The sequence below is a fragment of the Narcine bancroftii genome, chromosome 5 (assembly GCF_036971445.1).
Source record: "Narcine bancroftii isolate sNarBan1 chromosome 5, sNarBan1.hap1, whole genome shotgun sequence".
Classification (NCBI taxonomy): Eukaryota; Metazoa; Chordata; class Chondrichthyes; order Torpediniformes; family Narcinidae; genus Narcine; species Narcine bancroftii.
In genome coordinates this window covers 188,242,431-188,255,525 of record NC_091473.1, presented here as the reverse complement: position 1 = coordinate 188,255,525, position 13,095 = coordinate 188,242,431, and the positions used below count along the sequence as shown (strand labels likewise).

The 13,095-nt window shown below is 50.5% G+C and overlaps 1 protein-coding gene across 4 annotated transcripts in view; it reads right to left on the bottom strand.

The window, feature by feature from the left end:
- Window positions 1-3,906: 3,906 nt before the first annotated feature.
- Window positions 3,907-13,095, bottom strand: part of LOC138764397 (tropomyosin alpha-3 chain) — a 66,298-nt gene continuing 57,109 nt past the window's right edge. For 3 of the 4 annotated variants that reach the window (XM_069940260.1, XM_069940263.1, XM_069940266.1), the window contains one exon: window positions 3,907-5,955. In XM_069940260.1, the coding sequence (XP_069796361.1) occupies window positions 5,873-5,955 (83 nt within the window). In that variant the 3' untranslated portion in view covers window positions 3,907-5,872. The remainder of the gene's footprint in view (window positions 5,956-13,095) is intronic. The other variant, XM_069940261.1, reaches the window with a different exon arrangement.

The window sequence follows — 13,095 nt, the reverse complement described above, 5'->3', positions numbered from 1 at the left end:
CGACGTTAGGGATGTAAGCGCTCCAATGGATGTTGAGGATGGAGCGGAGACAACGCTGGTGGAAGCGTTCTAGGAGCCGTAGGTGGTGCCGGTAGAGGACCCATGATTCGGAGCCGAACAGGAGTGTGGGTATGACAACGGCTCTGTATACGCTTATCTTTGTGAGGTTTTTCAGTTGGTTGTTTTTCCAGACTCTTGTGTAGTCTTCCAAAGGCGCTATTTGCCTTGGCGAGTCTGTTGTCTATCTCATTGTCGATCCTTGCATCTGATGAAATGGTGCAGCCGAGATAGGTAAACTGGTTGACCGTTTTGAGTTTTGTGTGCCCGATGGAGATGTGGGGGGGCTGGTAATCATGCTCACATAATGAATAGATAAAAGGGCAAAATAAGCTCATCAAATGTGTGGACACAGAATTGTGCGGATAGACAAAATCGTGCCAGCTTTCGATGCCTGTGCTCAAGGTATTACAATGTTGGCCGATTGTTCTAGAACACAAAATGCTGTAGGAACCTGGCAGTTTTCGCAGAGTCCACAGAAGATATATTGATGTTTTTGGGCCTAAAGATAAGAAGGTTACCTGCGGTGGAAGGCAACTATTGACTGACACCCTTTTTTTTCTGTGTATCGTGTACATATAGAATGTGAGAGGTTGCAGCCTGTGAATGTCTGAAGGGGCTGCTCCTCAAGTTCTGGCTGCATTTCAGCCCCCACGGTCCTGATCTTCGGTCACCCGGTGAAAAGGTGCGGAGTGGGTCCTGGTCTGTTTGCTCCCGGGCCTGGCCAAGTTGGCCATTCACCGCTCTGGGCAGTTGAGGGTTCGGCCCAGGCTGACTGCCTTCCCATTTTCCACATGTACGTTTGTGCCCGGATGGCCCTGGAGAAGAAATGTGCGGTGTCCATGGGGGCTTTCCGGAGCAGGTGGTAGCAGCAGGGCCTTGAGTGTGTTCTGGAAGGTAATGTCTGCTATAATTTGGATGTGTAAATAGTGTAACTGAAATATTGTAATAATGTGGATTCTTGCTATCAATGACTAAACTATAAAAGTAAAAGGTTAACAGGACACCAATCAAGTTGCAGAGTGGGTGAACTACATCCAGATCGGGGAGAAGTGTTTAAACCAGTGGTTCTCAAACCTTTTCCCACTCGCGTCCCACTTTAAGTAAACCCAAGACCATCAGTGTTCTGTGATTAGTAATGGATTGGTTAAGGTGAGATGCGAGTGGGAAGGGAATGACTGTTCTGGACTCAATTGTTACTGAAATATTTTGATTGAGAAAAATGGTCTTTGGCCCATTTCCTTTGGAGTCCTGAAACCACGCACATAACGAGTCCATGAAGTACGATTAAAATAGTGGCTTTCAAACCTTTTCTTTCCACTTGCATGCCCTTACTAATCACAGAGCACCTATTGGCATAGAGCATACTTTAATTGGGATGTGAGTGGAAAGAAAAAGGTTGAGAACTACCGGTTCAAATCAAGGAGAGTTCCACGGGTCTCGACACATTAGCAGCTGACCAATCGAGTTGCAGAGCAAGAAAGCAACGCGAGTAAATCTAAGTAAGGCAGAGCAACTCTTGTGCGCATGGCTCAGTGGCGGAGTGGGAATTTGAGGCTTCGGTTTGAGAGGCTGAGGGGCGGATCAGTGAGGGGCTCTGAGGCTGAAGAACGCCGCGGGCAACTGCGGTCAAGGGATGTGCACCAGGCTGGAGACTGGCTGAAGAGGGGCGGGGGGGCGGGGTCTCAGGTATCGCCGGGGGCGCTGTCGGAGGCAGACAGATTCTCCCATCAGCACAAATTGCCCGGCACCCCTTGCAGTCAGAGAAGTAAAAGAGGGTCCCTTCGGACACCGAGTGTCTATTGGGTTCATCTCCAGCACTTATGCAGCTGTCCAGACTCCTGGCCAATCAGTTGGCAACTCGAACTCCAGGCCCAAGTGATCAGGAAGCCTCCAGCCTTCGGGAGCCCCTCTTGCCCTCCGCGCCGTCTCTGATCCTGCTGCTCTGTGATTAGTAAGGATTTGATTAAGATTGTATGTGAGTGGAAAGGAAAAGGTTGAGAACCACTGCCATGTCTATTTGTGTAAGAGTCGAGTTTTGGAGACCAATTTCTCGGGTCAGATTTGGGTGAAATGTTTTAAAGAATGTGACTGAAAATAAAGTAACGTGTTTTGCGGTTTATAGATTCAAGCAAGTGAAGTTTGTTTTAACCAGGGTCGGCCCAACCTGCTTAACATAGGAGACACATTCGATAAACTTCAGATGTTTGAAAAAAATCTTAAATACACGTTTTTACTTTTACATGCATGTTTTGTTAGAAGATGTTATATAAATATTAATACATCTATAATAATATTCGTGTGTGCAGTTTTTCAATTGCTAATTTGTATAATTTCCATACCGAATATACTAGTGTAATAATTGAATCTTGTGGACCAATTTTGAGGGTAAGATTTAAGGGGTCGATTATTACACACGTACCCCCGGTAAAGTTCCTGCCTTGGATGGCCGGGACTGGGGAGTAAGTCCGCGTCTGGGGTGTTGGGCGGGCAGTCGGGGTCTGGGTGAGAGTTTGCGGTCGGGAGCTCGGCCGGGCAAGTGTCCGAGGAAGGGCGGCCGGGGCCTGGTTGAGAATCCACGGTCAGGCCGGTGGGAGCTCGGATGGGCGAGCGGTCTGGAATTCCACTGCTCACAACGTGCGCCCACAGGCCTTGGCCATTAACATTACATGGCCAAAATACTTCTGCGAGCCGCACATTCAAAGGGTTGCGGGTGTATGAATTAGGGTATTGGAAGAGCAAGTCTCAAGCAACCAGAATCTACCCATTGGTGCCGGATAGTAGGGTTTTGCTAAAAATTAAAATGCAAGAGGGCGCCTGAATAAAGAGGAATTGCACAGACAAGAGGTGGACACGGGTGGGAGGGCAGGAGAGAAAAGGCTGAGAAACGATGGGGGAGGGAATCGTTCTCTGAAAGGAGAGGGAAGGAGACAGGGGCTTTCATGTCCATCCAGTTGGACAGTGCCCAGATGGAATCGTGGGTGCTGTTCCTCCCAATTTATGGGTGTCCCTGGTTTGTCAGAGCACGAGACCATGGACGGGCATGTCACTGTGGGATTGGGGCGTGGAATTCAAATGGGTGGCCACTGGGAGTTATGACAGCTCCATCTCCCAGTCCCTCCGATGAAGAGGAGGCCGCAACCAGGTGCAGTGGATATTAGAAGCGAACAACTGGAGAACGATCGTTGCTGTCGCGAAATGGATCGGAGGTCAATCCACAAGAGCGGCAGAGAGGATATCACTGGAGTCTCCCATTTCCCCTTCCCATCATCGTGAATCGACCGGGATTGTTGTCTGCAGGGGGCGCGTAACATCGTAGAGGACCCCCTTCCATACCATCTTTCAGCTGCTCCTGTCGGGGGAAGAGATCCAGGAGGATCAGAGCCAGCACCACCAGGCTGAGGAGCAGCTTCTTCCCACGGGCAGAGGGAACGCTGGACGGCCCAAGGAGCTGCTCTCACTGACCCTCCGAGACCAACATTCACTACATTACATCTCTTTATTTTTCTGTCAATTGTCCTGCTATTGCCTTAAAATGTAGACATGCAGCTCGGTAACAGGCCCTTCCGGCCCACGAGCCTGTGCCGCCCAATTAACCTCCCCCCCCCGGTACATTTTGAAGGGTGGGAAGAAAGCAGAGCAGCCGGTTGAGTTGGGGGGGGGAAGCCCACGCAGGTCACGGGGAGACTCCTTCAGGCGGCGCTGGATCCGAACTTGGATGGCTGGGCGCCGTCACCGCGTGTTGCCTGGAGCCGTGCGCCACCGGCCGACTTGAGACTCTGTGCAAGGTTTCCACCACCCCCCCCCCCCAAAAAAAAACCCCAAGGGCAGATCCGAGACGACTTCAGCTGTGTCAACAGGTCGGCTTTTATTAAATGCGCGTTACAACAGCTTCGAGAAATTGGTCCTTCGTTGCGAAAATGAAGGGGGGGAAGCAATCACAAAATTTTCTTTCAAAAAGTCACATAATTCGGCTGATGGCAGCTTGGGTTCAACCCGTGGGGTAGATCACACTCACTTCGAATAGTAATTTCTGTCATGCTGGCAGGAGGGTCAAATTAATTGTTTTAACACAGTTCAAATAAATATATTGTATCTAAGGCCTGTATTACAAAAATATCGTTACTTCAAAAGAAACATTAGAATATGTTCAATTTTTCAAGTATTATTCCACTTTAAACGTACTTTGCTGGTTTTGTAGTCCTGGTTGGGAAGAGCTTGACAGAAATATGCCGTTCTTTATAGCTTTTTTTAAAAAAATGACGTGATTTTAAGACGGAGAAGGATGGAGGGAGAGAGTGTTAAATGAGAGCGATTCAGCTTGTTCCTGGTTGTACTGCCATCTCTGGGACAAATTTGTCGGCTCTGGAGGAGTTCCCAGCGAAGCCACCCTTCATCGACCCCCTGGGAGTACCCACGCTCATGACCCAAGAGATTGCTGAACTGGGGTTGGTAGTAGCCCCAAGGTGCTTTAATCCTCCATCCCCGGTAGAGCCGAGCCTTTGACCGAGATGGAAGGGCGGGGGGAGCGAAATCTGACCGTCCCTGCTTTCCCCACTACTAGCTCGAGAGGAATGGACAAGCAATGGGAGGGGGGAGCTGGGCAGAGGAAGGGGGCGCCGAGGATCTCTGCAAGCCGGACGAGAGCGTGCGTGAACCGACCAGGGACCAGGTATCGGTCGGAGGTTCGGATCTGGAGCCAGGGCCGCCGACGGTCCGAACAGGACTGTGTGGCGGCGGGAGCGCCGGAGGCGAATTCACAGACTCTCCGAGGGGACTCGATTTTGCTTCTCTTTCTCTGACTGGAAGGGGCACTTCAGACAACTTCTGCTGATGGTGAACCTGTCTGCCTTACTGCAGACGAAAACGAATCCCGTGTAATATTCCACTTGTCTTTATTACTGACAATAAATTGAATCTTAGAACAAAGATGCTGAGGAATTTCTTCAGCCAAAGATGCCCATGAAGTCCAGTCATTTAAGACAGGTTTTTCATCATCCAGGGCATCAAAGATGGGGGGGGGGGGGGGGGGAGAGGCAGGACAGTGGGGCTGAGTGGCTCATGATTAAATGGTGTGGCAGACTCGATGGGCTGAATGGCCTCTATCTGCGCCTTGCCTCTGCTGTGGCAAAGTACTTTGGTCAAGAAGTACGAAGGTGGAAGCGAATTTCACAAGGATGTTTGTTGAAAATGGGGAGGTGATGCACTCCACCTTCCAAAACATCAGTCAGAGCTCAAATGGAGTCCAGGTGCTGGAGAATACATGGAGGAGATTCCCCGGGATGCTGCTGGAGACGGAGAGACAGGGCCAGGTCTTCCTCGGAGCAAAGGAAGGGTGCAGAATTACTTGGGGCACTGGTACGCAGAATGGTGGGGTCATCACAGCTTGAAGGAGAAGGTTGAGGAATATCTTTGGAAACCAGAGTCCTCTGGGAGAACTTGCAAACTCCGCATGGACGGAGCCCGGGTCTCTGGAGCTGTGCTACCCCCTCCGAGTCCGGCGGGAGGGCATTCGAGCGGAAACCGTTCCAACTGTGGGATCTGCTTCCCTCGTCCCTCCTCCCCGCCAACTACTGCAGACCCTGGGGGTACTGAGGGCAATGGGACCCTTCCTCTTCCCCCACCCCTGTCAAGAGCCAGCCACAAGGAGAAGGCACATCCATCCCACACGAGTCCCCTCCAGTGTTCCGATTCCGTGGCGGGGGAGAGGTTTTGGGCAGACGGCGACAGGGCGTCCTATGGCACCGAGGTTGGCAGAGTAGGGGGAGGGGGGGGGGGGGAACACCTTGCAAGCTGGGCGACGGGGCGCAGGGCGTTACAGGTTGTGCAGTTCCAGCAACGTCTGGTCCAGCATGCGATGCATGTCCAGGTTTTCCGCCTTGTTCTGACTGAGCTTATCTGTGAAAGGAAACACAGCGTCAGTAACCTGCCTTCATGACGATCAACCAGTGATGCTCTGCTGTGATGTTAAAGCACATCAGCTCCTGTCTTGAGTGGCGAAATGGATCTGTTGCAGCCACAGGTCCACGGCAGATGCCATCTCACTGGCTCTACACAAAGACAAGGGGGCGGGGGCACCGTCGGCGCAGCGGTTCACGCAACGCCTCTACGGCGCCAGCGATTGGGACCGTGCAGTTTGTGAGGAGGCCATACGTTCTCCCGGTGTTTGCGCGGGCTTCCTCAGGTGGGGGCTCCAACCTGCAAAAGGTAGCGGCCACACCCCAGGATGTGATGCCTGTGATAGGCAAAACCCTCCCCACCGTCGAGAACATCTATGGGAAACGCTGCTGTCAGAGAGCATCAGCGATCATCAAGGATCCACACCACCCAGCCTACACTCTGTTCTCGCTGCTGCCGTCAGGAAAGAGGTGACGGTGGCACAAGACTCACACCCAGCAGGTTCAGGAACAGCTGCTCTCCCTCCACCATCAGACTCCTCAATGATAAACTCAATTAGGGACTCATTTTGCACTTTATTGATTTTTTTCTCTCTGTTTTGCACAGTTTGTTCGCATTTCTATATTTGTTTCCATGTGGACCTTGAGTACAGTTTTTTTTTGCACTGCCAATAAGTGGGAATTCTGGCTCACCCAAAGGTAAAAGGGATCTCAGGGTTGTGTGTGATGTCATGTCTGTACTTGACAATAAATCTGAAATCAGATTAAGAAAAAGAAAAATTTGATAGTGAGGCACACAAGAAGGTCCCGCTACACCTTGCTGACCAGCTGGAGTCTGGTCCCCACAGGACCCTCAGCCCAACAGAGGCATCAAGGGCTCAGGTTGGGGTCTTTTATTGGGTTTCCCTCAAAATTCACATATTGTCAGAGCACGTACATGACATCAGATACAACCCTGAGATTCTTTTTCCTGTGGGCCACGTAGAATTTCAAGAGCTGCACTTTCAAAAGAGACGTGAAGACCGCAGTCAGTACGAATTGGAAACAACGTCTCCCCCTCACCGATGACCAACACAGGCGCACCTCAAGGACGGGTGCTTAGCCCCCTGCTCTACTCATTCTACACCCATGACTGCATGACCGGGCACAATTCAAATACCATCTACAAACTTTGCCGATGACACCACGGTCGTCAGCAGAATCACAGCTGGCAATGAGGAAGTGTCCAGGAGGGAGATGGATCAGCTTACAGAGTGGTGTTACACCAACAAACTTGCGCTCAATGTCAGCAAAACTAAGGAGATGATTGTGGACTTCAGGAGGAAGTCCTCATCAATGGGTCAGCAGTGGAGTTGGTCAAATTCCTGGGCGTCTGTCCTGAGGATCTGTCCTGGGCCTCCATGCCGATGCAATCACGAAGAAGGCTCGCCAGCGGCTATACCTTGTGAAGTGCTTGAGGAGATTTGGTACGTCACCGAAGACCCTCTGAAACTTCTACAGGTGTACCGTTGAGAACATTCTGGCTGGTTGCATCACCGTCTGGTTCAGAGGCACCAACACTCAAGACAAGAAATAATTTGAGGGTTGTTAACCCGGCCTGCGGCATCACGAGCACCAGACTTCACTCCATCGAGGACATTGATGAGTTGGCCTCTATCCTCAAGGACCCCCACCACCCAGGCCATGCCCTCTTCACTTTGCTACCATTGGGGAAGAGGTACAGGAGCCTGAAAATGAGCACTCAGCGACACAAGGACGGCTTCTTCCCCTCCGCCATCAGATTCCTGAATAATCAATGAACCAAAGACACTGCCTCCCTTTGTCTTTTTCTTGATTTATTTTGAAATGTGGTTTTTAGAAATGTTTGCACTGTGATGGTGTCACAAAACAAAAATGTTAAGTTCTGATTCTGAACAAGGAAGTGCAAACAAACTGCAATACCGGAAAAGATATTCACTAATAAAGAATCTGCAAAGTAAAAGTCCTTAAACGAGTCCCTGATTGAGTTTTACGTTGAGGAGTCTGATGGTGGAGGGGGAGCAGTCGTTCCTGAACCTGGTGGGGCAAGTCTTGTGGCACTGATACCTCTTTCCTGACGGCAGCAGCGAGAGCAGAGCGTGTGTCGGATTCGCTACTGCTCCCTGCCAGCAGCATTCCCCATAGATGTTCTCAACAGAGGGGAGGGTTTTGCCTGTGATGTTCTGGGCTGTGTCCACTACCTTCTGCAGGGCTTTACATTCGGGGATATTGGTGACCCCATAGCAGACTGTGATTTAGCTGGTCAGTTCACTTTCCACAGCTCTAGAAATTTGCCAGGGTTTCCGATGTCATACTGAACCTCCGCAAACTCCTGAGGAGCTGACGTGCTTTCTTTACGATGCCATTAGTGTGTTGAGTCCAGGAAAGATCCTCTGAGATAGTGACTCCCATTGCTCACCCTCTCTACCTCTGATTCCCCAATGATCACTGGATCGTCCATCCCTTCCTGAGGTCAACAATCAGCTCCTTGGTTTTGGTAACATCGAGCGCCAGATTGTTGTTGGTGCACCAATCAGGCAAATTTTAAATCTCCCTCCTGTAGGGTGACTCGACGCCCCCTTTCTCACAACCCTCTACCATGGGTATTGTCAGCAAAATCCCCAACTCATTGGAGGCGACTGGGGGAAAAAACGCCAGTGCAGATGTGGTCCTGGGAGAGTGGGAAGTGGAGTCACAGTGCTGCTCCACGAGGTCTTCCCACTCAGTCCCAATACCAGCGGCTCCGTGCAGACTTTAAATGGCCCGTTAAAGGAGCCGATGGTGTTCATTTTTAAATCCTGCAGGGCCCAAGATGGCAGCCGACCAAGCGAGGGGCTCAGTGGCCGAAGGAACCACACCAAGGCTGCGAGGCCGCTGGCGACCGGCTCGTGGGAACCAGGTATCGGAACCGGGATTCGAGAGGGCAAGGGGCCTCAGGAGCCTGTGTGGCTGCAGAGGCGAATCCACAGACACAGTGTCTCTGAAGGATTCTCTCTTTTCCTAATGTTAGGAATGTTAGGCAATGCTCATGGCCCCTCTTTGTTTGCCTTACGACAGACAAATGTTGAAATGTATCGTATTTATATTTCTATGTATTGGTACGTCACAATAATAGGAACCTTGAAGAGCTGGTCTGGAACAGACTGTCCCAGAACCCTGAAGAAATGACTCAGCGGTGCCTACCAGGGGAACAGGACAATAGGGAAGGAAGGGGGCTCGTTGCTTTCACCGTGTTCCCATGGCCCCGTCCACACTGGTTCCACAGGTTGGCCACCTCTGAGAGGTGGGATTGATGCAGTAAAGGTGGAGAGGAGATTTGAACACAGGAACTGTGATATGGTTAAAGAAAAATGAGAGGGGGACAGAAGACCCCTGGAAAGTGCTCTGCCTCACGTGGTGCTGACGGGTTCATCCCGATGCTGTACTGTGCCAGCACCCGGTATCCCCTCAGTGCATTCGCGCCCAGTCCCCCATTACTGCACTGGCACTTGGTCCCCCGTTACTACACCTGCGCCCTGTCCCTCATTATTGCATCAGCGTCCAGTGGCCTGTCAAGAGGGTACCAAGATACCAGAGGGCTGTGTGGGCAAGAAGTGTATCAGGCGCTGGAGGCTTCCTGATTATGTTGGAGGTTTCGATCAGGAGCTCAGGGTGTCTATAGTTTGAACAGAAGTCTGCAGGGGCCGCGGGAGTGCTGGAGGAGAATCCACAGACACGCTGTGACTCTGAAAGGATGCTCCTCTCCTTCTCCCAATGTTTGGGGCGCCAGGCAACGCTCATTATGACTTTGTTTGCCCTACAGCTGGCAAAGGTTGAAGTATATCATGTTTATTACATTTGCATGCTTTATTAGATGACAATAAAGGGAACCTTTGAACCACCGTTGTGTACAGATGGAACCAGACGCCCTGTTTCTTGAGATCAGCAGAGAACGTGTGAGGGAGAGTGGAGGGGCGGGGAGGAGAGAGGGCGCGCAAGGAGAGGAAGGGTGAAAGAGTTGGGGAAATGCTTGCCCACCTCCCCTCCCGCGACCGGAGTTCCGCATCCCTCTACCAGCATCACCGCGGAGGGCGAGACGTGGCAGGATCTGTCAACGTCCCAACGTTAAGAGTTGGCCAGGCTGAGGCACGGCTGGCGCTGGATATGCACACCAGTCCTCACGGCCTGCTTAACGCTTCGCATCAGAATAGAATGGCTCTCGTCCAGGTGCATTTACAGCCTGGCCCAGGAACTGCTCCGTCCAAGAAGGCAGGAAATCTCAGAGGGTTGTGAACGTAGCTCAGACCATCACACAAACCCACTCCCCTCCCCCTGCTTTAATCGACTCAGGAGTGATCATGTCTCTCATTTCCCCTCCCACCTGTCAGCCTGTGCTCCCCCCTCCTTCTCCCACATTTTTAATTCTACTAGCTGATTGGATTTTGGCACACCCAGGCCTGAAATGTCAATTGGCTTTTAACAGAACATTGCAGCATAGTATAGGCCCTTCAGCCCACAATGTTGTGCTGACCCATTATATCCCTTAAAAAAGAACCCCTCCCTACATCCTAATTCCTTGTTTTTCTTTCATCCATGTGCCTGTTTAAATGCCCCTATTGTTCCAGCCTCCACCACCAGCCCTAGCAATGCATTCTAGGAACCGACAACTCTGTGTGCACCCTGATGTCTCCCCTAAACTTTCGTCTCTTCACTTTGTACAGATGTCCCCTGATGTTCACTACTCCCAGCCTGGGGAAAAGGTGCTGGCTGTCCGTATCGTAATCTTGCAGAGAAATGCCCCAGCTCTGCTAACCTCACCACGTAATCCTGTTTCCAATCCAGGCAGCGCCCTGGTAAATCTCCTCTGCGCCCACTCTAGAGCTTCCACAACCAGAACTGAACACAATACTCCAAGAATGGACTCACTGTAGGGTTATAGCGCTGCAACATCACTTCTAGACACCTGAACTTAATCCCCCCCCCGATTAATGAAGCCCAGCATCCCATAGGCCTTCCTAACTATCCCATCAACCTTGAGAGATCTGTGGTCTTGAAACCCCCCCCCCACAAGGTCCCTCTGTTCCTCCACACTGTTAAGTATCCGACCATTAACCCTGTCCTCAGCCTTCCAAAAAGTGTCCCCTCACACTCATCTGGATTGAACTCCATCTGCCACTTTTCCACTCAACTCTGCATCCTGTCCACCTGTTAACAGCAGGTGAAAGCACCATTTCCTCCTCTGTTGGAACCTCCTTCATACTGCATTAACCTGTGTTAATGTGGCTTGCAGACGGTAAACTGTTGGATAGCATGCGTACGGGGTGGAGGGAGGGTCTTCCTGGGCGCAGAGCAAAAGCAAACATGGTTTGATGATGCAGATGGGCTTTGAGTTTCCTCAATCCTGATGCTAATCGTTATCAAACGATGGGAACTTTACACAAATTACAAGCGGTGTGATTTGATCGAATCTCTCTCTCTCACTAGTACTCCCAAAAGGAAGACAAATATGAAGAGAACAAACTTCTGACTGAAAAACTGAAGGAAGCGTGGTCTCACCAGAGATTTATCCAGCTCATGACTCCTGAACTCAATCCCCTGACCAATGAAGCCCAGCATCCCATAGACCTTCTTACCTATCCTATCAACCTGCATGGCGGCCTCGAGAGATTTGGACCCCCCAAGATCCCTCTGTTCTTTCTCTGGCGGGGCCTGCTGAGTTTCTCCAGCAGCTTTTCGTGCCGCACTAGGCCCCCAGGGGCCTTAGCTTCCTGTCTTCTGCCGGACAGTAAACACAAACGTCCAGCTTGGAGGCGATGTGGACAGTGAGGAAGGCTTTCAAAGTTTGCAGAGGGATCTGGAAAAATGGGCTGAGAGGTGGCAGGTGGTACTTAATGCAGACAAGTATGAGATGTTGCATTTTGGAAGGACAAACCAAGGTAGGATGTACACGGAAAATAGTTGGGCACCGAGGAGTGCAGTAGAACTTGGGAATACAGATACACAATTCCCTGAAAGTGGAGTCACAGGGTTGTAAAGAGAGCTCTTGGCATATTGGCCTTTAGTGTTAAGTGTAGGAATTGGGATGTTAAGACATTGATGAAATGGGGGCATATTATACTGACGGCTTGCTACTGGCTATGGCTGTAGAGATACTCCACCCTACTGGTATAACAGATGGAGATACTTTCCAAATGGCCAGTTTAGTGGTGGTTATAAAAGCCCTGTATTAGTGTAACACTTGCCTGGCCCATGTCTATGGCATATCAATTGGTGAGGCCAAATTTGAAGTATTGTGTGCAGTTTTATTCACCGAACTACAGGAAAGATATCAGGAATGAGTACAGAGAAGATTTACTAGGATTTTGCCCGGATCAGGAACTGAGTTACAGGGAAAAGTTGAACAGGTTAGGACTCGATTTCCTGGACCGTAGAAGAATGAGGGGGTATTTATAATTATGAGGGGTATAGACAGGGTAAATGTAGGTTGGCTTTTCAAACCGAGGGTCTGTGAGTAAAAACCAGAGGATATGGATTAAGAGGGAAAGAGGAAAGGTTTGGAGGAACATGAGGGGAGGAACTTTTTCACACAGGAAGAGGTGGGAGCGTGGCATGAAGTGGTGAATGTGGGCTCAATTTTAACACATGAATTTGGAGAGGTACATGGATAGGAGGGGTATGGAGGGCAATAGTCTGGGTGCAGGTCAGTGGACTAGAGAATAATGGTTCGGCACAGACTGGAAGGGTTGAGGGGGCCTGTTTCTGTGCTGTAATGTTCTCCGGTTCAAAGACAGGCTCTTTCCTGCTGTTGGCAGACTCCTGGACGGACCTCAGGGGTAGAATAAGATGCCCCGACACTGCATGATTTTTCTTTTAAGTACCTTGCATTTGAATTTATTTTAATTTACACACAATTTACACCCAATTAACCCTCGGTATGCTTCGAACAGTGGGAGGAATCCAGCGCCTCTGGGGAAAACGCACACAGACACGGGGAGAGCGTACAAACTCCTAAACAGACAGCACTGGATTCGATCTTTGGTCCCGACTGCTGGCGCCTTTTCTCATCTTTGTAGTACGACATCTCAACCCCTACTACATCCTGTGCCTTTAGTATTATTACTGCACAACCTGTTGCCCTTTAAGA